This window comes from Rhineura floridana, chromosome 5, assembly GCF_030035675.1.
Source record: "Rhineura floridana isolate rRhiFlo1 chromosome 5, rRhiFlo1.hap2, whole genome shotgun sequence".
Lineage (NCBI taxonomy): Eukaryota > Metazoa > Chordata > Lepidosauria > Squamata > Rhineuridae > Rhineura > Rhineura floridana.
The window spans coordinates 132,290,529-132,315,207 of NC_084484.1; the positions used below are offsets into that span (position 1 = coordinate 132,290,529).

Sequence of the window (24,679 nt, forward strand, 5' to 3'; positions counted from 1 at the left end):
TCATGAGAAAAGGTGGTTTAATTTTTTAAAAAAATGCATAGAAGGATTATGTTGCTTGTTGAATACGCATTAGTACTGACTATATACCAGCATATTCAAATGTTTCCTTATCACAACTGAACCCATGCCTTGAAAACATTTGTGGTGATTTATGCAACAAAGTGTTTTTCTTTTGTTTCTGCAGACTCCATATTGTCAAAGTGGGTTCAGTTAGATCGAGTTCATTCACATGACGAGCTCTTTGAATTTCATAACTGAACTTGACCTACCATAAGGAAGAACTATTTCTTCAGATGAAACATCATTTCCAGGGAAAGGATATACAGACATGCATTTGAAAGCCTGGTGAATGGATGACCAAGCAGTGCTCTGTATTGTTAGCAGCGATCTCATCTCATAAAAACCGCCTGCAGTCTTCGCACCTTCATTTTTCATGGATATCCCTTTGAAAAGAAGTAAAAAGGAGACCAGTCTTAAGTTTATTTACTTTAAAATGTATACTGCACGGCCCCTCAGGAGAGCTCAAAGAGACTAACAAGAATAATAAAACAGTAGCAGTGCTAGAGGAAACATTTTGCATTCAAGGATCCCAGGTTCTAATTCTGGTGTCTCTAGGTAGGGCTGAGAAAGACTCTTGCTGGGAACTGCTGCCAGTCAGTGTCGACAGTACCAAGGTAGCTGTGCCAATGGCCTAACTTGGTATGATAAGGTGAACATTCTTTTGGTGCCAGGTTAAGATGTACCTCTTTGCCCATGCCTTTGAGGGATTATGATCATAATGGTTATTGTTCTCTCTCTTGTTGAGGGGGAGAAGTATTACTTGATTATTAAACTTGATGGTTTTTTAAAAAACTTGTGTATATTAGTTGCCTAGAGTCATGGCGCAGAGTGGTAAGCGGTGGTAATGCTTATCTCTGGTAAAAGGGGTCGAGGTCCACTCAGCCTTCCATCCATCCATGGTCTGTAAAATGAGTACCTGGCATATGCTGGGGGGTAAAGAAAGGCCGGGGAAAGAACTGGCAATCCCACCCCATGTATACGGTCTGCCTAGTAAATGTCACAAGACGTCACCCTAAGAGTCAGAAACGACTCACACTACAAGTGCAGGGACACCTTTACCTTTACCTTAGAGTCATTTTATGTTAGGTGACAAATCAATCAAAGAAACAACAGTAACCCGGCAGCTTCCTCGGTCCCTATAGTAAATCAACAATTTAAAACAACCCTTATTGTATAACAATAAAACACTAAAACAGCAGCAGAAAGCAGCCATAATTTAAAAAAAATAAAAAACACCACCCCACAGAGTTAAAAATCCAGTTCAGTAAGACATTCACAGCCCAAATTCCTTTCTGAAAAGAATTATTTTTACTACCTTTCTGCTATATCCTTTCCTATAAGAATAACTGTGCTGGTGGTGATGAGGGAAAGCTTTCCTTAATAGAAGAGCCATATAAAACTTCATGTGTTCACAGGCTGTTTTTGTTATGTTAATGATATATAAATTGCCTTAACAGCTATGTGTTGTACAGTAATAGCCTTAACAGGGCACAATGCAGCTTTCAGGCACAATCTTTCTCTTTTTTCTTTTTTAAAGTAAGGCAGTGAGAAAAGGTGGAAGACAATATTAGAGGACACTCATGACTATATTCTAGAACAGGGGTGGAAAACCATTGGCCAGTGGGCCAAATTTGACCTGCCCCTGATCCCACACCCACCTGCCCTGCACATGATGTCATATGTGACATGAGCTGTGAGGCAGGTAGAGATGCAGCTAGATTGGCTGTGTGACTGAGTTCTCCATGGGGAACTTGATGAACCAGCTTATCCCTGCAGAAAGCAGGCTTGAAGTCAACCACCCATCAGCTGATGTGAAGAGACTTCAAGCCTGTTGGTCAGTGGTGCTTCAAACTACCGTGAAGGGCTCTTTGCAAGCCCTTTGCGGTGCTTTGAAATCCCAAAGGTCTTCACCTGATGTCATTGTGATATCAGGTGATTGACAAGGAAGCCCCTACCCACCTGCCAAATTTGGTCCATGAGAGGTAAGGGAAATAAATATCTGGCCTGCCAGCCAGATCAAGTTCCTCACTCCTGCTCTAGAGGTTGGTTTTAAAGTCTAGCATATGAACATGTTTAATGGTTGCCACCACTGTTTTCCCTTGAACTTTTTCAGCATAAAAGCTACTTATTTTCCCACTTAAATTCTGAATTTTTACATTCTCCCACTTGCAGTAATAGTATTCTCCTGTGCTCTTCTGTTACAGCCAAGCATTTTAAAAATGTATTTTTGAAAAGCCATCTTAGACAACATTTCCATTACCTTTGGATTTGTCCTTCAGAAGTTCTCCATCCTTGTACCACAGAAGATTTGGCTTGGGAAACGCTTTCCTTACTCCACAGATAAGATTAGCCTATTTGAAAAATCAAAGGAAAGCAAGTTAATAATTTTATAGAAGCTGGATGGTTTGACTATAAGGTTGCAATCCAAATCATACTTACACTGAACTCAAGTTCAGACTTCTGAATAAAAAATAATTAGGGTTCAGTTGGAACTTAGAGATAGTGCTGCACCTGTTATTTATTTTTTATTAATTACAGTTATACTCATCCATGTCTCTCCAGTTTTGATTCATTCAGTCCTAGACACTCCTAAGTTATGCTGGAAATAAAAAACATTTTAAACATAGATGACTTGAGTGCAAGGATGAGTTGAAGAGCTGGAGAGTAGGAAGGTGGGCAAAGAGCAATAATGTTGGTTCTTTGGCTGAAGAGCTCATTGGAAAATGGGAGGAGATCTCTGTCCTAGGGTTGCCAGGTTCAGGGCCAGAGACTGATCCTGTATCTTTAGGAGAAGAGAAAGTCAGCCAAGTGCAGGTGTTCTTGCAACACTGTAGTGGGAAAAACCACAAGGTGGAATTCTCCCTTCCCCCTGCCCAACTTTTAAAGTTACAGAAGACCTCTTAGTTGCCAGGCCTGGCCTCCAAGAGGTCTTCTGTATCTTTAAAAGTTGTGCAGGGGGAAAGGAGAATTCCACCTTGTGTTTTTTCCCATTACAGAGTTGCAAGAACACCTGCACTTGGCTGACTTTCTCTTCTCCTAAAGATACAGGATCAATCTCAGGCCCTGAACCTGACAACCTTAGTCCTCCATACCCTTCCACTAAGAAACTGTTATGGTCAGATCCATGCCATACATTTAAAGTACATTTACACCTCTTTAACGGTCATTGCTCCCCCCCCAAGAATCCTGGGAAGTGTTGTTTACCCCTCACACAGCTACAATTCCCAGAACCCTTAACAAACTACAGTTCCCAGGATTCTTTGGGGGAAGCCATGTGCTTTAAATGTGCTTTGTGGCCTAGTCCAGCTGCACAGCCAGAAAGCAGATTCTCCTTCAAAAATGACAGCAATCCAGTCTGAGAACAACAGGCATTTCATATATCAACCTGTCTCTGTAACTTGTACCACAGGTCTTGGTCTTCTTCATCCTTATGGTGTGGAGAGGACACACGGCTGCACATGCCATTCTGCCCGCTGCCCCTCACCTGACCTTTCCATATTGAGTAGGGTTGCCAGATCAGAAGCATCCCAAACCCTGAGATTTCAGGGGCAGGCCCTAGTGATGTCATTATTATTATTATTAAATTGATTAGTAGCCCATCTGGCTGGTTGTCCAGCCACTCTGGGTGACGTACAAAATAAAAGGTACAAATACATTAAACATTAAAAATCTGAAGCAATAATAGCAAAACCTAGCCCACCCCAAAAGCCTGCCTGAAGAGCCAGGTCTTCAAGGCTCGGCGGAAACTCATCATAGAAGGGGCACGGCGGAAATCATTTGGGAGGGAGTTCTACAGGGTGGGGGCCACAATTGAAAAAGCCCTCTCCCTAGTCCTCACCAGTCTGGCTGTTTTAACTGGTGGGATGGAGAGAAGGTCTTTTGAGGCTGATCTTGTTGGGCAGCATCGCTGATGACGCTGGAGGCGCTCCTTCAGATAGACTGGGCCGAAACCGTGTAGGGATTTAAAGGTCAAAACCAACACCTTGAATTGGGCCCAGTAAGCAACTGGTAACCAGTGCACTCTTTTAGCACTGGAGTGATATGATCTTGTCGTCGGCTGCCTTTAATCAGGCGTGCCGCCGCATTCTGTACCAGTTGCAACTTCCGGACCGTTTTCAAGGGTAGCCCCACGTAGAGCGCATTACAGTAGTCTAGCCGAGAGGAGACCAGGGCATGTACCACCGATGGGAGCAGATGATTGGGAAGGTAGGGGCGCAGCCTCCATATCAGATGGAGTTGATACAGCGCCGCCCAGCTTACAGCCGAGGCCATGGATAGTTGGGAGTCAAGAATGATCCCCAGGCTGCGGACCTGGTCTCTCAGGGGCAATTGTACCCCATTGAGCACCAGCTCCAAATCCCCCAATCTTCCCTTGTCTCCCACGAACAGTACCTCGGTTTTGTCAGGGTTCAGCTTCAGCTTATTCCTTCCCATCCAGCCACTCACCGCCTCCAAGCACTTGGATAGGGTTTCTACAGCCACTCTTGGTGAAGATTTAAATGAGAGATAGAGCTGTGTGTCATCAGCATATTGGTGACATTGCAGCCCAAATCTCCTGATGATAGCCCCCAGCGGCTTTATATAGATGTTAAATAGCATCGGGGAGAGGATGGAGCCCTGTGGCACCCCACAAGTGAGAGGCCAAGGGTCCAAAACCTCATCCCCCAGTGCCACTCTCTGGTGCCTACCAGGAAGGAATGGAACCACTGCAGTACAGTGCCCTCTATGCCTAACCTCTCCAGGCAGTCCAGAAAGATAACGTGGTCAACGGTATCAAAAGCCGCTGAGAGATCCAGGAGGATGAGGACGGTGCATTCACCCCTATCTAATGCTCTCCTCATATCATCCACCAAGGCTGTTTCAGTCCCATGTCCAGGCCTGAAGCCTAACTAAAATGGATCTAGATAATCTGTTTCCTCCAAATGCGCTTGCAACTGCTTCACCACCACCCGCTCAACCGCCTTGCCCAGGAATGGTAAATTTGAGATTGGGCAAAAGTTGTTCAAATCTTGGGGATCCAAGTAGGGCTTCTTTAAAATTGGGTTTATTACTGCCTCCTTGAGGGCTGATGGCATTATGCCCTCTTCCAAGGATGCATTTACCACCACCTTGATCCCCTCACCCAGTCTGTCCTTGCAGCTCATAATAAGTGATCTTCTGTTGTAGTGCAATCATGCATGTATACTCAGAAGAAAGTTCCAATCCTGTACAGAGATAGCACCCTTTAGGCTGCTGAAAGCTATATATTTACTGAATTCCTGACGTGAGACAAGCAGGAAAAGGAAATTGTGGGTTAGCTATTGCCTGGGGGTCAACAAATTGTGTCAATCACAACCCTGACTCCACTTACTGGCTAAAAACCTGAAAGGGCAAGGATTAGAGCAGCCGGTACTAATAGAAGTTGTGGGGAAAGCCTGACATTTTGTGTTATATCTTTTGAAGCAGACCACCTAGAAACTTTTTTTAAAAAAAGTTAAGAGTCTGGAGATTAAGGTGACTCACCCAGAGAGAGGACCCCCAAAAACCAGAGGTTCTGGGCAAAACTTGAAGACCTGGCAACCCTATTATTGATTGATTTATTTGATTTGATTTATATCCTGCCCTTTCTCCCAGGGCAGCAAACAAAAGCACTAAAAACACTTTAAAACATCATAAAAATAGACTTTCAGAGGAAGTACGACCCCATCCAAAGCAGGCAACTGACCAATTATCTGAACTCAGGAACCAACAACCCACAGCATATCCGTCCTGCTAGGATTGAGAGTCAGTTTATTGGCCTTCAACTGGCCCACCACAGAGTCCAGGCACCAGTCCAGGGCTTGCATGGCTTCTCCTGACTCAGATGTTACAGAGAAATAGAGCTGGGTATCATCAGTGTACTGCTGACATCTTGCCACAAATCTCCTGATGACCATTCTTAAGGGCTTTATATAGAAGTTAAACAGCATGGGGAACAAGATGGCACCCCACAGCACAACTGCCAGGGGGCTGAAATACAATCGCCCAATGCTATTCTCTGAAAATGACCCTGGAGATAGGATTGGAACCACAATGAAACTGTGCCTCCAATGCCCATCTCACCAAGTCAGTCCAGAAGGATACCATGGTCAATGGTATCAAAAGCCGCTGAGAGATCAAGTAAGAATAACACAGCTGCACTTCCCCTGTCCTTCTCCTGAAAAAGGTCATCCATCAGGGCGACCAAGGCTGATTCAGTCCCATAATCAGGCCTGAACCCAGACTGGAATGGGTCAAGATAATCTGTTTCATCTAAGAGTACTTGCAACTGCTGCGCCAGAACCCTCTCAATCACCTTCCCTAAGATGTGTGATTGGGCGATAGTTGTCACCAACCAATGGGTCCAATGGGTCCAGGGTGAGCTTCTTCAGGAGTAGTTGAATCACTGCCTCTTTCAGGGTGGCTGGAACCATTCCCTCCTTCAGTGATGAGTTGACCACACCCTGCAAGCTTTAAGAAGCCAGGAAGGGCAAGGGTCGAGAGGACAAGTTGCTGGTTGCATTATCGCAAACAACTTGTCCACGTCATCAAACTGCATCAACTGAAACTGTTCCCAAGAAGTTGCAGCAGATGTTGCAGCACTGGACACCTCACTGGGGACTACAGTAGATGTTGATGAGGCATTAATATTGCTATGGAGGAGAGCAACTTTACCCTCAAAGTGCCTTGCAAACAATTCACAGTAGGCCTCCGAAGGGTCTAAAACTCCATTTCCTGGAGTTGATGTCAACAGACCCCTGACAATCCAGAAATGCTCCACTGGACGGCTACTTGAGGATGCGATGGTGGCAGAGAAGTGGATCTTCTTTGCCGCCCTTATTTGCTGCGAACATAGGCATGGTTATGATGTTTTACTAATGCCCAATCAGCCTCACAGCACGTCTTTTACCACTTGCACTCTAGCTGTCATCCAGCCTGTTTCACTGGTGTACCAGGGTGCAAACCAGCTTCCACAATGCTGGAGAAGGCACTCAGGAGCAACTAGGTCAAGAGACCGACACGCCTCGCTGTTCCACAGCATGACAAGGGCTTCAACAGGGTCACCTGCTCTATCTATTGGGAACTCCCCAAGGGAATCCGGGAATCCAGTGGATTCCATTAGACTCTGAGGGTGGACCATCTTAATCTGCCCATCACTCCTGCAAGGGAGGATCAGAGCCATAGGTCTAAACTTCACCAGGAAGTGGTCTGACCATGACAATGGGGTAACATCCACCCTCCCTATCTCTAGACCACCCCTTCCCCCATCTAGGGCAAAAACCAAGTTGAGGGTGTGCCCTGCCCTATGTGTTGGTCCGGTGTCAACTTGAGACAGCCCCATGGTCATCATGGGGGCCATGAAGTCCCGAGACAGAACACTAGAGGCAGCCTCAGCATGGACAATGAAATCACCCAGGACTATCATTCTGCATTCCTCCAATACCACAGCTGAGATGGCCTCCGCCAGCTCCGTCAGAGAAGCTGCTGAGCAGAAGGGTGGACGGTACACCAGCAGCAACCCTAGTTTCCTGTCTCCTTGGCTCAAAACCATGTACAGGCCTCACAGCCAGCTCCAAGACAGAGTGGTTTCCTAGTGACAGAGATGGAAGTTCTGTAGACCCAAGCAACCCCTCCCCCCCATTTCTGCAGTCTGTGCTGGTGTTGCACCAAATATCCAGGTGGGCAAAGCTGGGCCAGATCAACTCCTCCCAGCTCACCCACTCAGGTCTCAGGACTGCACACCAAATCAGCACCTTCATCAATTATCAAATCATGGATGAGTGTGGTCTTATTGTGTAGCGATCTGGCGTTCAACAACAGCACACACAGGCCAGTGGGCACAGCAGATGAGCAGCGAGGAACCTGTCCATGAGAGGAGTGAGAGCAAGGCATAGATAGCCTTGCCCTGGTCTTTTATGGTAGTTCACCACCTCCCCATGGCTATACCTCCTTCTACCCATGATCACTGAAACTGGGGTGGCATCACCCATGTTCCTCCTTACTAAGTCTCCTCCTAAATACCTGATATGAACCCAGCAAGAAGCCATCAACAAAACCTACTAATATTGAGTGGGAAGGTCTGAAGGGGGACTGTAAGCACATTCCACTCAACCTGGTTGCACTTCTCCTCATTCATGATCACGAACCTTTAATGATTGGGCTTCCATGCTGCTTCCATGCTGCCTCCATGGCTAGAATTTAAGAACTCTTGTGAAGGCTCTTGTCTTTAGAACAGGTGTGGGGACCTTTGTCTGCTGAACTACAACTCCCATTAGCCACAGCAGGCATAGCCAATGGCAAGGGATGATGGAGGTTGTAGCTCGTTAGCATCCGGGCAGGCAAAGGGTCTACACATTTGCTTTAGAATAATTCCTTCCACACAAACGTAGGGCCTCTGGCTTCCAGAGCTCTCTTTGGCTTCAGAAGCAGCCTCTCCACATACACCTCTCCCTCTGGAGATTTAGAAGGCATGCATGCCAGCTTTCTCTTATAAAGCTTCTCTGCATACTAAGCAGTGTTTGGATCTGACATATTTTACTTAAGCCGGTGTAAATTACACTGGCTTCTCATAGTTGCAGCTTGTAACTAAGCTAACCTTGTGCAACTGAAATAATGGGACATTCTTCCTCTGTATACTTCTTACTCCATTTCCACACCCCCGTCCTCTGTTGTTTTCTCTACAGGAGATTTTACATTGTTAGCTCCTCAGAACAAAGACTTGTTCTCTTGCACTTATTTATTGCATTTCTATGCTACCTTTCTATGCTACCTTTCTGCCAGCGCACCCAAGGCAGTTTAAACTTTTAAAATACCAAAACAAATAAATGATGTACAATGTAAAGTTGCTCTGTGGTGGGGAGGGGACTGTCTGACTGAAGTAGGCTCAGATGTTGTCTTTGCCTGCCTCCCTTGCTGTCTTCCTCCTTCCCCAAAGGGCAAATCACCACAGTGAAAGTGCTATATCAAATCAATCAATAAGACATCTGAATACGTCAAGGTTAATATGGTAAGTCAAATTTTGAAAACATTCAGGCTTTGATCCTCTGCCCCATAATCACCCTGAACATTTTTGTACAAAGTTGAATGTGTAATAAAACTATTAAACTGTTAGGACTCAAATAATTCATACTATGAAGGAAACAGTTCTCATAGCTGTGGCTCTGTCTGACATGCAGTTTGTCTAAAAGAATAGAGGATGTGGTTTGGTCTCCTGCTGACAGTGCTAAACATGAGGACGTATCAAGAGAGCCTTGGTCTTCTTGATGCACGCAGTGCAAAATGCTAAGCTGCCTAGAGAAAGGTGAGCTGTTTAAAAATGTTTTTGCTTTCATAGACTTGTTTATACCTGTGGAGTATTTCGTTAACTGAGGTTTCAAACTGAAGGTGGTCTGAGGTACACAATATAGATAGAGACTTAACATTTCCAGCAGTTTTGGAGAGCTTAGAAGAGTGATTTTTGTTTTACTGCCCCCACCCATTGGCCATATAAACAATTTATTTAACTGTTCTACTTGGGTAGAAAACTGAAGATAAGAAAGAGAAAAGAAGATGGACAGAGATATGTATAACAATATACTCAAATGACTGCTCCTTAGGCTACCAACGTAGGCATTAAACCATGGGTGCCTGTTTTCAAGCACAACTAACTTAGGAGAATGCTTCCATCATATGCTCTGATCTGAATTTGGCCAGATAAACCATGTTTAAATGAAAAAATAAAATTTATATTATTTAATAAAAAGAAAAAAGAAAAATAAGTAATTTTTTAAATCTGGGAAAGGTAGATTTAAAAGGCCTAATTAAAAAGGACAACAAATGGAGCCTTCTTCAGGTATTCTACTCGTGTGCAAAAACAATATATGAGCAGGTACCAGTACACAAAGTGTCATCCCCATTACCATCCTCATCCCCCTCTACACATTGGTGGGCCATTTTCTGAAGTTGGGAACCTCCTATACTTGAGGAGGCTCCCCATGCAATTTATAACCCTGATCTTCCGGTGTACTATATTGTGCAAGGAGCCCCCATGTGTATAGGAGGTAGGGATGGACAAATCTGTCAATTTCAATTTCTCATTTCTCCAAGCCTAAGCTCAGTTTGCTCCATTTCCACTTCTTTTTGTGGTACCTTCTGCAATTGAGTCTGTTTTGGCCAGATCTTCATTCCCCTCACAGTACAAGTGCCAGGGTGCAGCTGGGGTACCCTCAGGAGCAGGTCATGCAGGTAAAGAGGTGGTATTTGTTGAGAAATTTCCCCACAGTTAGAGAATAGTAGGACAATGCAGGTCAAGAAAGCTCCAGGATGCTAGTAAACCCAGAAAAACTCAAAGTGTGCCCTGAAATAAGAGTCATGAGCGTGTGTCCTATTCCTGACAGAAATAATCTATGCCGAAGCCCGCTGCAGGAATTCCACTTGTGTTTACAAGCAATACATGAGTGCGAGGCTGAGCATGCAAAGTTCTACCCCTCCCCACTATTCCTAGAGTCTTCCTGAAACACAGCTAACCTTCAAAATTCACACTTCTCAGAATGTTTTGAGGCAGTTCTCCAACCAAAAAGTGTGCACAAAAATGCCTATACTAGTGAAAATTATGTAGAAAACTACTTTGTATTTGGGATAATTGCTCCCAGAAATGCGTCTTTTAGGCCAAATTCTGTACAAAAATCCACATACACGTATTATGAGAACGGTGTGCATAAATGCACGCAGATTTTTGTACAGGTTTTTTAAAGAGAACATTTCACAAGTCAGACTTGATTGCAGAAGGTGCCAGAATTTCAGGCCAAATTCTGTACAAAAATCCACACATGTATTAGGAGAACAGTGTACATAAAGGCATGCAGATTTTTGTACGTGGGGTGGTTTAAAGTAACGGAGGCCACAAAGGATTTATGAATTAAGGTAAAAGAAAATTGCAAAAAGGATAAAAAGGGTAGTTCTGACAAAAAAGGTTTTAACATAGGAATGGTTACATGCAAACAAATCAATGCTCAAAATGGAGTAAAAGTAGAGAAAAGTAACAGTCCCTAAACTAAAGACTTATAACTATGCAACCCTTCATTCTCCAGTACAGATAATCAATCATCTTTGTAAGATCCTACCTGATCTGAATACCAGTGCAAGAAGCTGGCTGGTTATAGCTTGGAGTTACTTTTGATTGCCTCTCAATCCACAAACATTTCAAAGCAAGAAAAAAATTGTCTTGATCTTACTGCAGACATGGCTTATCTGCAACCAACTTTTCCTAATTAAATTGTGACACCTAGCAAGTTGTTCTTCTGGACAGGACAGGCTATGAGTCAGGCAATAAATTAACCCTGTAATCCCCAAGTCAACCATATACAGGGTTTTAGTTTTTTAAACAGTCAATTTCCATCACAGGGACCCATTAATAATAAAGCAATATGTGTGCTTGGAGGGGGGGGAGATGACTAAGAAACTACCTTATACTGAATCAGACCATTGGTCAATCTAGCTTAGCTGCAGCTCTTCAGGGCGCATTCCCAGCTCTACCTGAAGATGCCAGGAATTGAACCTGGTACCTTCTGCAATCAAGGCAGATGCTCTAACACTAAGCTATAGACCTTTCCCTGTGGTGAGAGAATCTTGAAGGTAAATCCTGAGAAAGGTTACATGTGAGCAAAGGGCAAGAATGAGATCATAGAATCGAAGAATAGTAGAGTTGGAAAGGGCCTAAAGGCCATTGAGTTCAACCTCCAGATAAAGGTAATAAATGATGATGATGGTGGTAGTGATGATGATGATGATGATGATAATAAAACATGGCAACATTTCTCATAGTGATACGGTGTTCTTTTCTATTCTTGTACACTGGAGATATCAAGGAAACAGTACTTAAAGACAATAAGTCCCTAGCATTCTGAATCCTCTCCTTCAAAGACTCAGAAAACCAGCTGAAGGCCACATAATTACTAGGAGGAAATTATGGCTGGATGAGTCCAAGCTCCAAAAAACCAACAAAAAGTATCCAAATCAGTTGCACAGTTGTTGTTTTCTCTGATTGAGTTCTCATTTTTGTCCCATTTGACTGGATGACTGAAAGATACTGCTGAACATAAACTCATGTATTTGTAACTCATGTATTTGTAAATTCACTCACCTCTCCCGTGAAACTTGCTTGGAGGCCAATAGAGATTTCTGGTTTCACTTGAGCACAGAAAGGAAACACACATTTACATTAATTAGACAGCAACTACATTAGCACTGCAAGTTCTTGCACAACAATCTTTATTTTGCTTTTATGAATCAGATTAAAAGAAAAGCACATGTGGTCATAATGATGACACAGAGATGAAGTTCAAGAGCAGCACTATAGATATGAGGATTCTCAATAGCCCACTATTCCCTGCTTATTGGGTACTTTCATGACAAATACCAGGCATATTTTCTAGTGCTCAGTCTTCCTTGTGGTTTCAATTCCACACTGGAAACTATTACGGGGGAGTGTAATATGATGGCTATGCTCTGTCTTCATAGTCAGAGGCAGTATGTTTCAGAATACCAGTTTCTGGAAACTGCAGGAGGTGAGAGCACTCTTGAACTCAGGTCCTGCTTGTGGGCTTCCCATGAACATCTGGTTGACCACTGTGAGAACAGGATGCTGGACTAGTTGGGCCAGTGGCCTGATCCAATAGCCTCTTCGTATGTTCTTATGAGTGGGATTAGGTTCTACTTATTTCTCTTTGTGCCAAAATCTGAAGGGCAATCCACAGAGAGTTTTGGGTTCTAAAATAACTGAAGGAACTTTTTTATTCCTCTGGTTCTGCTAGCCTAGCCACTTCCATCCTTTAGAAAGCCTCTTTAATGGTGGGGGGCATAGATGGCTGCTGAGAGAAGAATTGGACAGAATTGAGCTTGGATCCTAAAATAATTTAAAGAAGTCCCCAGAGCTGTCCTTTCCTCCCTTGAACAGCCCCCTGAGCCCCACCCCACATTTTTAGGACCCCCCCAACTCTTCTGTAGTTCAGTGGCAGAGCATCTGTCTGAAACCGTGGGGAACTGCTGCCAATCAGTGTGGACCTGAGCTAGATGTCTGACTCTGCAAAAGGCAGCTTTCTATGTTCTTCCTGAGAGACTTTTTGAGGGTCACAGGGAGTGCCAAGGTGGAAGTCCTTCTATGAACTCTCTTCAATTATCATTATGCTATGTTGGGATCTAAGGCAATTTTCTGTCTGTGGTGATGCTCTTTGGGTAGGTAGGCTGAGATTGTACAAGAAGTTGATGCAACTATCCTCGGAGTACCCCACCTCAAGCTCAGATGCCAATTTAGCACAGAGAATTCCAATACATGGATAGCTATTAAAACACCCCAGACATCAATAAGCCACTGCTTGAGAATGGGAAGAAGCCCTGGTATGTCAGAACATCAGAGGATTTTGGATTATGCCAAATGTACCCAGGATTGTGATGCTGTAAAGCAGAGCCAAGAGAGAGTTGCATTTTCTGAGGCTTTAAAAGGCAGACATTACTTTCCCTCACATAATTGGCTTGCCTTTGTTCACTCAAACTCCCCAGTAGAAAATCTATTTATACACTTAGGACACAATGGCAATGCAGTCATTCTGTTAATCTACCAAGGACAGTGGTAAACAGAATCCCTCCTTTTACAATCTATATAAAACTCAAAAGCCATTTCTATATCAGATAAGCAAAGCAGGAAATCTCTGCTACATGTCACATCACCTTCTGTTTTGTCAACTTTCTGACACTGAGTGACAAGTATCTTGCCTCCCCTCAAATCTCTTCCACAAAAATCTCCACTGCATTCTGAGTTCCATGAATTGGTTTGACTCCTGAAAGGAGGCTCCTGAAATAGGGAGTTGTGTAATGAGCATTCTCAATATCCATCAGTTCATTAAAATGGCATCTTTAAAGATTTAATATATTATTTCAGTGCTTCACAAGCATCTCATAACTGAGACATTCTTTCCTGCACCACAAATTACATTCAAAAGGATTTACTTTAAAGCATGTAGCAGCAAGTATTACCTTTGATAGTTTGCATGAATCTCTGTTCTGGATCAGCTTCTTTACTGAAAGGAGAACTGTCCAGAGCAACAACTCAAGACAGAAAATGGTTGCAACAGACAACCACATCTAAGGTAATTATCCACTGGCTTTGAGAAATGGACCTAATACTTCTTCAGAAAAAAGCAGGGGAGGCAAATAGCTTCATAAGTACCAGAAGCTCAATGGCTGTTAACTTTGGTCACCCTGAATTTTTGTCAATATTATAACAGCAGTTGAGATGTCAATCACTGCTTCCTTGCAATATTACCATTGGTTTTCAGGGCAGACAGCTAATTTATTCTAGTCAGGTACATTAATACATTAGGGTTTGGGTTGGGTGATCCAGCATAGACCTGAAAGAAGGCAGATTTTCGTGACCATTTTAGCCACAAGGAAAAGACACTGTTCATTGATTTAAAGCACATTAGACCACAATTATCTGGTTGTGTGAAGGCCCCTGAATGTAGAGGATTCACTCTGGATTTTGATGTGGACTTTCAACAGGAAATGCTTGAAAATCAGTGTTTTCAGTAGTATGCCATTTTGAATATCGGATTCATCACATTCTAGGTACACATCACATGGGCAGCTCACCAAAGACTGATATGTCTAAAAATCATCATGAACCTGCAGAGACTGGGTTGAAGAATGTTCAGTAGTTTAATGAGATATGGTTAGACTTTGGTTTAAGGTCATTGGTACTTCATCTCCCCATTTCAATATAAACTCCTTTCCATTGATTCTATATCTGTATCTGTATATGGTGGATTATCTTAAAAACTGTCATATTGTATGTATAGGTATTTTTTTATTGATTCTATTAGGATTTGAGCTATTGCTAGAGATATTAATTTGGTCTTTTCATGAATGTATTCCTAAATAGCTTTTTCTATTTTCTGGATTAAGGCAAACAACCTTTGATAAATTTTGACAGAATTGACTTAGGAGAATTTTTCAAGGGCAGTCTTCATTAAGCATAACCCAGAAACAATTTTCAGTGATATGTGGCTCTTTAATTCAGAAGATAAGTGCCTGAACTCAAAAAGACAGACTGCTTTGCAAATTTGTATAGTAACCAGAGTTTGTAGATTCTCTTTCTGATATCTATCTATCTATCTATCTATCTATCTATCTATCTATCTATCTATCTATCTATCTATCTATCTATCTATCTATCTATCTATCTATCTATCTATCTATCTATCTATCTATCTATCTATCTATCTATCTATCTATCTATCTATCTATCTATCTGAGCCAGTGTGGTGTAGTGGTTAAGGCAGCCTTTCCCAACCAGTGTGCCTCCAGATATTGTTGGACCACAACTCCCATCTTTCCTGACCATTGGCAATGCTGGCTGAGGCTGATGGGAGTTGTGGTGCAACAACATCTGGAGGCACACTGGTTGAAAAAGGCTGGGTTAAGGTGTTGGACTATGACCTGGGAGACCAGGGTTTGAATCCACACACAGCCATGAAGCTCATCGGGTGACCCTGGGCCAGTCACTGCCACTCAGTCTCAGAGGAAGGCAATGGCAAACCCCCTCTGAATATCGCTTACCATGAAAACCCTATTCATAGGGTTGCCATAAGTCAGGATCAACTTGAAGGCAGTCAATTTCATTTCATTTCATTTCATTATTATTATTATTATTATTATTATTATTATTATTATTTAGTAGTAGTAGTTGTGTTGTTGTTATGTGCCTTCAAGTTGATTACGACAGTGACCGCCAAGGGCATCTGTCATGAACCACCCTGTTCAGATCTTGTAAGTTCAGGTCTGTGGCTTCCTTTATGGAATCAATCCATCTCTTGTTTGGCCTTCCTCTTTTTCTATATTTTAATATTTTAATATTTTAGTTTAGTATAGGTTTTTTGGAAATTCAATGAGTCATTTTTTTTTCAAATTGCTTAATGTATGGTTTTAAATTGTATGTTGATATTTTGATGTTGTGAACCACCCAGAGAGCTTCAGCTATGGGGCGGTATAAAAATTTAATAAATAAATAAATTTCTACTCCCTTTTGTTTTCCCCAGCATTATTGTCTTTTCTAGTGAATCATGTCTTCTCATGATGTGTCCAAAGTATGATAACCTCAGTTTCATCATTTTAGCTTCTAGTGACAGTTCTGGTTTAATTTGTTCTAACACCCAATTATTTGTCTTTTTTGCAGTCCATGGTATGTGCAAAGGCAGTCCATTCCATTTCATCTGTCTATCTATCTATCTATCTATCTATCTATCTATCTATCTATCTATCTATCTATCTATCTATCTATCTATCTATCTATCTATCTATCTATCTATCTATCTATCTATCTATCTATCTATCTGTCTGTCTGTCTATCTATCTGTCTGTCTGTCTGTCTGTCTGTCTGTCTGTCTGTCTGTCTGTCTGTCGTAGCATTTTGCTCCTTCAGAGATGATGTAGAATAGGGGTGGTGAGCCTTTTTCAGCCCAAGGGCCACACTCCCTTCTGGGAAACCTTCCAGGGGGCCACATGCCAGTGGTGGGTGGGGCCAGAGCAAAATGGGTGGAGCAATGGATTTAAATGTTCTACACACACTCACACATCCCTCTCCAGGCAGGCAAGAGGCATGATCAGAGTTGAAGGACCCTTTCCAGGAAGGCAAAAAATTAAAGGAGGGCATGAAGCCAAACTGGTGAGGGGTATGGTGCAGGGAAAGGGGCTGACTGGGGAAAGGTGTGCTCTTTGGAGAGTCCCAAGGGCTTGGAGGACTGCAGTGGTCACCCAGGCCTGAGGTTCCCTGGGTGGTAAGATGCAAGAACAGCAGTTTGAATGGTCTACAAAGACTTTTTACATTTCAGGTGTTGGCCCCCTCAGAAAGGGAGGAGGTGCCATGCTGTGCTATTTTGGCTCTGCTTCAGGCAGCAAATAATATTTGGCCAGCACTGCATGCCAAAGACCTTTTGCTCATGGTGGCTGCTGTGGTATTTTCTGCAGCGTCTCCAGCTCTTGGCTCAGGAGAGTAGACTGCTCAAGTGAGCAATTGTGTGCGCCTATTAAAGCTGTTTAATCATGCTTCACAACCCAGCACTCCATTTGGCTGTGTGGGGGCAGCAGTGTACAAGATGCAGCATAAACATTCTGTTGCTTGCACATAAACCTAATTGCTCCAGCACTGCCGCTTGACTCTATCCCCTGCACTGCTGTAATGGTAGCCACTGAAATGGAAGCAGCTGGTTTCTATACAGTGTGTTGGTGCAACACAAGGGGGCATTGGGTGCTATCAGAAGGCCTCACTCTGTATCCAAAATACTAGAGAAACCCTGCCTCATTAGTACAGAGGGCCAGCCCTACCATTAGGCAGAATGAGACAACCATCTCAGGCAGCAGATGCTAGGAGTCCGCAGCGGCAGCCCCTTGGCTGTTCCTCTTGAACAGCCCCCTGGCTATTCTCCCCAGCCATTCTCCTCTAGTGAAAGACATAGCTGTATATGACACATGGCTTCTCCCCTAATCAGGCCTGGTGCCTCAATTGTGCTGAAGCAAGATTCAGCTGCCACTCCAGCAGGCTTCTGTACATGGGATGGGGAGGGCATACCATCTTATACTTCACCACAGGAAGCAAGATGACTTGGGCCTGTCCTACTGGTACCTCGGGGATGAGGAATATATGGCTGTCCAGATGTTGTTGGATTCCAACTCTCATCAGCCCCAAACCAGCATAGTCAGTGATCAGGGATGATGGGAGTTGCAGTTCAACAACATCTGGATGGCCATAGTTTTCCTATCCCTGCTGTACAGCATTGCCTCACAATTAGGGTTGCCAGGTCCATGGCCTGAGACTGATCCTGTATCTTTAGGAGAAGAGAAAGTGCAGGTGTTCTTGCAACTCTGTAATGGGAAAAACCAAGAGGTCTTCTGTATCTTTAAAAGTTGTGCAGGGGGAAGGGAGAATTCCACGTTGTGGTTTTTCCCATTACAGTGTTGCAAGAACACCTGCACTTGGCTGACTTTCTCTTCTCCTAAAGATACAGGATCAGTCTCAGGCCAAGAACCTGGCAACCCTACTCACAACGGTCTTGTTCAAGCCATAGTTTACCATTGTGGAAATGAGCCTGGATGAGCCTCAGGTTTGCATCACCCCCCCCCCCCCCGTCCTCCTTTAACACAGATGCCAGGAAGTGATGAGAAACATTTGCTTCATGTTTAAATGGACTGTGGTTTGTTATTATGTCAGAAGCTCAACTAGGCTTGTTTGCATAGTACCGATGAACTGCAGTTTTTAAGCATCATATCTGAGGGCAATGCCTGCTGGAGAAACAGGCCAGTTATCTAGTAAACAATAAACATCCCAAGTGGAAGAATGCAGACCAGGTGGTTTAAATTAAGGTCAGGAAGAGGTTGGTTAAGTAGTTGAATACTTTGCAGCTCTCCACTTTTCACAATGCTACACCAACAGTCTTATTTTGTCATCCTTCCTTTGATCCAGTTCTACAGCAACACTCATTCCCTTGGCTTTGGTCCTTCATGTCTGCCAGTTATCGGTCCCCAGTGATTTGGGGTGGATTTGCTCCCTCCGGATGGGCTTGTTTTACTTTGATGTGGAGTCATGTTTCCTCAATGACTAATATCCTTCATCCTCCAACTTGGTCTCTGGGCATCTTCTAACCCAGTTGGGTGAAAAGACAAATCTGGAATATGTATTTCTTTTGCTAGCTATTATTATTTTTTGTACTCTCTGCCAGGGAGTGCAACGGACAACAAGAGTTAGTGCTGTTTTATGACGGAGAAGAAGAATAAATCAACTGTGAACAACAGTTCTCCGACTTTTGTCCAATTTCAGTGGTTACTGTGATAATGTTGGCAGGGATAGTCATACTTCAGCAAGAAATGAAGAGCAAAGCTTGAAAGATATAAAATTATCAGGAGCAAACATAAAGACATATCTCAAACAATCCATCCATTTCACTAGAAGCTCTACCAACTTCACCAGATAGTCTTTATGTTTTTGGCTTTATTCTTATCCAACATGGAAGACAAAATAGAAGGAAACACCGAACTAAGAATGATCAGTGTGTATATTACAATAAAAATTGTATTTATCAGCCCAGTTAGCTATGTCCCTGATATTATCAGAACCAAATAGTCTGCTTGCTGTGATCCTGCTTCCAAGATTTCACAAGCATTCAGGTGCTCATAACTTCTCTCGACTCATACAGACATCTTCCAGGAAGCTTCTTTCCATATAAAAACATCCCTTCACACAGTAAACTAGATATCAAGGAGAGGCTTCAAGTCTGCCCTTGTCCCCAACACATTAGTTTTTTATATGCAAAAATGTGTCCCCCCGCACCTGCAATGGAGAACATTTTTGTCATATCAACCATCTCCAGACAAAGGTTTACCCAGTGCTTTTTTATAATGAGATGCTGGTACTATCTTGATAAAAGTGCCATGGGTGCCAGCACAAAATGGGTGCTATGGGCAGCAAAAAAAGAGGTGATGATACTCCATAACAGTGAGAACCATCACAAAAAAGCCCTGGGTTTACCGTATGAGAATTGGGACTGTCATGCTGATATTCCTGGAGAATTCACATTATTTCAACCTTTCAAGCATTTCAAGTATTCTATATGTATAGAATATTCTATATCCGGCATCTGAGGCCCTTCTTCATGAGCCCCCTCTGAGGGAGGTACAGAGGGTGGCGACACAAGAATGAGCCTTCTCAGTGGTGGCTTCCTGTTTATGGAATCCTCTCCCTATGGAGGCACACCTGGCACATCATCATCTATCTTTAGGTGCCAGGCAGAAAGCATTTCTTTCTCCCAGGCATTTCGCTCTTAATTGGGGGTTGGGGGTTGGAGGGGTTTTGATGTAACCTCTTACAGAGGGTGGACTGCCCCACTGCCTTTTATATTTATGTACTGTGTTCTTTAACTTTTTATTTGTTTTAGTTTTTTATGGTAGTTTACGTATTTTTATTGATTGTAAGTCACTTTGGGTTCACTTTTGCAAAGAAAAGCGACTAACAATTTTAATAAATAAATAAACGGTCATATTCCTTTTACCTTTAATCTAATTTTTCATGGTAAATAGTTCTGTAGCCAGATGCCCAACCAAATATTGATCATCATCTGTGGTCCTGCTCCAGATCCCACTACCTCATGAGTGCGAGGCTGGTGTCAGTTAGGGCTAGGCCAAAGGAACACTCTGCTAAGTGTATTATTGTAGTACAATAAATTGTATTATTTCAGGTACCTGGGGAAGATGTTGCTTTTTAATGACTTTTCACTGATGAAATAATTTTTGTGCTGGCTCAGCTTTTGTTTACTTTAATGACTGCTGGATTTGTTAATTTGTGTTTTATTGTATTGGGTTTAATCTGGAATATTATTTGTTTTATACTGTATGACTATTTAATCTTTTGGTCGCCTTGACTTTCCTTGGAAAATAGGGCAGGTAGAAATTTTAAGTAAATAAATAAAACCTCCATTTCTAACCACTACCCTTATTGTTCCTGCCCTGAATGGAAACATTTGAAGTTCTTCCAAAATGTACACTGAAGCACAACACTTGCAACAGGAAGGTACACAGCCCACCAACAATACAAATGTATATCTGGAGTCATAGTAAATGAGCTCCTTGCACTCAGGTTCTGCTTGCGGGCTAACCATGGGCAACTGGTTGGCCACTGTGAGAACAGGATGCTGGACTATATGGGTCATTGGCCTGATCCAGAAGGCTCTTCTTATGTTTTCATGAGCTAGCTTCTTTTTTAAAACACACACAGAGAGACTGGCCCCTCATTAAAAACAAATTGTAATGTGGCCACTGTTGCTTACCGCTCTTCCCGATAACAAGATTGATTTCAGAGCTGCTTGTTCCAGTTGGAAATATAGTAAAGCTGCACTCGTACAAGCCAGACATTTCAGGGATAATGTTTCTCAGCTGTAGAATCCATTGATTGCATTCTAGAGAGTTTCCTGTAGATTCGTTGTGGATGGAAGTCCAGTTGAAGTGTGTCAAGCAATGGTGGATGTTCTTCCTGAAGCGTACAGAATAATTGTAAGTCGTTTCATGGCATCCTGTGCCATAGCGAGGGTTGTATACAGCTATCCTCCTTGGCAGGCCATCTTGAATCTTTGACCATTGTGTCTGTGTTATATGGATTTCCTTTCCTTTCAGGATGCTACATCTTAGAGTCACATCACTGCCAGGCAAGGCATAGACAATTTCCTCATTTTTAAGGATGATAGTGGACTGGACTGCAAGCCAACACAAATGCACACACTGTCATTTTCACATGCTCTATTATATGTATACATTTCTAATTCAAAACACATAAAAGAGATGTAGAAATTATATATATATAATTTCAGTACACACACACAAATACTCTCTCTCTCTTCCTCCTCATGACATTAAGGACCCTGGAAGATCAAGTTGATTAATAATCTTGAGAGCCTCCTTAAGTAGGAAAGACTCACAACTGCAGACATAACACTAGAACATGGGCAAGTTGGCATGAGCCTGGTGATTAGGGTGAGGTGGGGAGGCTAAAGCATGGCCCTGCAGCCCTTTTCTACTTCTGTTGCCCCTTCACTGACTGTAAGAGGACTCTTGTTCCCACCTACCACACCTCAGAAGGACGAGACACCTGGAGATCCCTTCTTATAGTCTTATAAGATTATACAAATCTATGGATGATAAGGCTGTCAGTGGCTACCAGCCATTATGGCTATGTTCTACCTCCATTGCTAGAGGCCATATGCCTTTGAATATCAGTTTCTGGGAATCACAAATGGGAAGATCACTGTAGCACTGCTGGACTACAACCTGAGAGACCAGGGTTTGAATCCCCACACAGCCATGAAGCTCACGGGGTGACCTTGGGGCAGTCACTGCCTCTCAGCCTCAGAGGAAGGCAATGGTAACACTCTCCCCCGAATACCGCTTGCCATGAAAAACCTATTCATAGGGTTGTCATAAATTGGGATTGACTTGGAGGCAGTCCATTTCCATTTTTTTCATAGACATCTGGTTGGCCAGTGGCCACTGTGAGAACACAATGTTGGACTACATTGGCCTTTGGCCTGATCCAGGAAGGTCTTTTTAAGACGTTCTTAAGAGGGTACAGAGAGACCCACTGAAGGGCTCTATTCTGGCCCTAAAATCTAGCTATCTTGGCCTTTTAAAGCTATATGAACAAGCCTTAAGAGACATTTTAAAATGAAGGGTATATGTTCTTCTCATGAGTAATAAAGAACTTTAGAAACAGTCAAGGGATCTCAGTTCAGCATTTTGCATTCAGGAAACCTGTTCACTTTTGACAGAATTCTACACAGGAAATACTTCCTGAGCATTATTCTTAAGAGCATGCATGAAGATCAAAGTGCAACATCAACAGGGAATTAGGAATAAATATTTTAATACTTAACTTTTTAAAATAGCCCTTTTATCTCAAAACGTGCTACAACTCTTGAGTAACTCCATCTTTCAAGCTGTTGTGAGGGGGCTATTATCAGGACAAACTTGTTAAGCATGGAGGGACTCAAGTTTGACTCTCTGGTCTGTTTTTAGGCTTATAATCCTGTAGAATAGACTCAGCTGCTTGCCTTATCTGGTAGGATCAAGTCCATTCATCAGACTTGCCCCACTAGTGCAGCGGTGCCTAGGGAAAAGCAGCAGACAGAACTACTATAGCACCACAGCCTTTTTTTTGTATTGATTTTTGTCACATCCTACCACAGGGGTAAGAATGGGGGGGGAGGGAATTGACTAATTTTAAAGGCGAACTTAGCTAATTTGCACTTTCTGAAATAATATACAAGCTGAAACACAGCCATCTTTCAAAATGTGCACTTCTCCAAATTTTGCCATGCAGTTCGTCAGCCAAGTAATGTGTACAAACATGTATGTACTGGGTAAAGTGAGCATAAAATGTATATAGTGGAAATGTACAACAATGCAATATATTAGGGAAGATCCCCTTACAAAGATGTGTATATTAGGCAAAATTGCATATAAATGTGTATATTAGGAGACATTTGCCATAAAATACTGATGAATTTTCAGGAGGATTTTTAACAAAAAAATTGCAAACTCATGTGTAAATGTGGAGAACTGGATTTAAAATTGAAACAGCTGAGAAAAACCAACATTGGCAGATCTGCCTATCCCCACACACTGACCCCTGTAACACCTGCAAGGTCTCCTCCCCTGCCCCCCTCCCTGCTGAAATTAGTCGTGAAAGAAGAATTCTGATGTTGTCAATAGTAGACTGTGGCGTCTACTTGTTTGGGGTGTGTGTGTGTGTATATACATGTGTGTATGGTGCCCACAACAGTTTCTCTGGTTTGCAAATGAGCTCAAGGGCCCACAAAAGGTTGGTGACCTCTGTCGTACCAAGCCCTGCATGGGGGAAAGGCTGTGTAAGATCACTACAATTCATTATCAAGGCTCTACAATTAATATACTTACTTGTAAAATGTTAAATCATGGTGGGGAACATGTGGCCCTCCAGATATTTATTGTTGAACTACAATTCTTATCACCCTGGCCAGTGGCCATGCTCGGTGGGGGTGATGGGAGATAGAGTCTCACAACATCTGAGGGACCAGAGGTTCCCCATTCCTGTGTTACATTCTGTACACTTCAGTGCAAAGTCTATATTCACGGAGGCGCCAAAAACCAGTAAGGTAACCCAGTAGTTTCCTTTAAAAATGGAATTTTAACTTATTCTTTTATACTGATTAATAAACATTAAGAATCTTTAATCCCATAGTTAGTAGAAAACGCATATGGTTATGATGGTTTGTCATAAGGACCAAAACAATTTTAGTCTAGATCAGATCACTCTCTAGGTCAGACTAATCCAGTACTTTGTGTCCAACTCTGAATCTAGTTGGAAGCTCCCAAGAAACAGGACTATAGATCTACAGCTTGAAGGAGACACCACCACCATCACCTAGCCTTGGGTTCAACCCTCAGCTGAGACATACAACAGATTTGCCAACACAACAGGAACAACTTTATCAGAAGAAAACAAACTTACCATTGATAAAGTGTGTGAGGATTAACAAATAAAGTGCCTGAAATGGCCATCTTATTTCCATCTTCACCCTTCACCTGTTGAAAGGAAAGGATATTTTTAAAGAAATAGAACACATTCAGATGTCTTAAAGAAGTTAAAAACAGTTTGTCCTCTGTGGTGAGATATACAACAGAAGAATGTTTCTTCTCTTCACATGATGGGTTCTGTGTTTCATGCTTTCTCTTTCACATCTCTGAGAGGAAATGTATGCTTCCAGGAAACCACTGTGTGTAGCTATTTTTTTAAAAATGTATATATACATATGCAGTTTGCCTGAAAAAGAAGAAGCACATGACAAAAAAACCTTGCCCCTATTGTAAAAATATTTTTGTCACATTTAGCCTGAGTTTTCAGTTCTAAAACTGCCCTGAGCTTCTTCAGGAGAAATGACAGGATATAAAATTTAATCAGTAATAACAACAACAACAATAAAAATTATCATCATCATTATTAACAACAATAACATAACTTGACATGACAAGTGACAACATCAGATTCTCGAGACAGCATGTACTCGTTAGCAAT

The 24,679-nt window shown here is 42.5% G+C and overlaps 1 protein-coding gene across 4 annotated transcripts in view; it reads right to left on the minus strand.

The window, feature by feature from the left end:
- CD96 (CD96 molecule) overlaps positions 1-24,313 on the minus strand; it is a 58,505-nt gene extending 34,192 nt beyond the window's left edge. For 3 of the 4 annotated variants that reach the window (XM_061629532.1, XM_061629530.1, XM_061629529.1), the window contains exons 1-5: positions 24,116-24,313; positions 20,904-21,326; positions 12,179-12,225; positions 2,321-2,411; positions 270-443 (exon numbers count right to left, since the gene is read on the minus strand). In XM_061629532.1, coding sequence (XP_061485516.1) covers positions 270-443; positions 2,321-2,411; positions 12,179-12,225; positions 20,904-21,326; positions 24,116-24,176 — 796 coding nt within the window. In that variant the 5' untranslated portion in view covers positions 24,177-24,313. The remainder of the gene's footprint in view (positions 1-269; positions 444-2,320; positions 2,412-12,178; positions 12,226-20,903; positions 21,327-24,115) is intronic. The other variant, XM_061629533.1, reaches the window with a different exon arrangement.
- Positions 24,314-24,679: the final 366 nt, after the last annotated feature.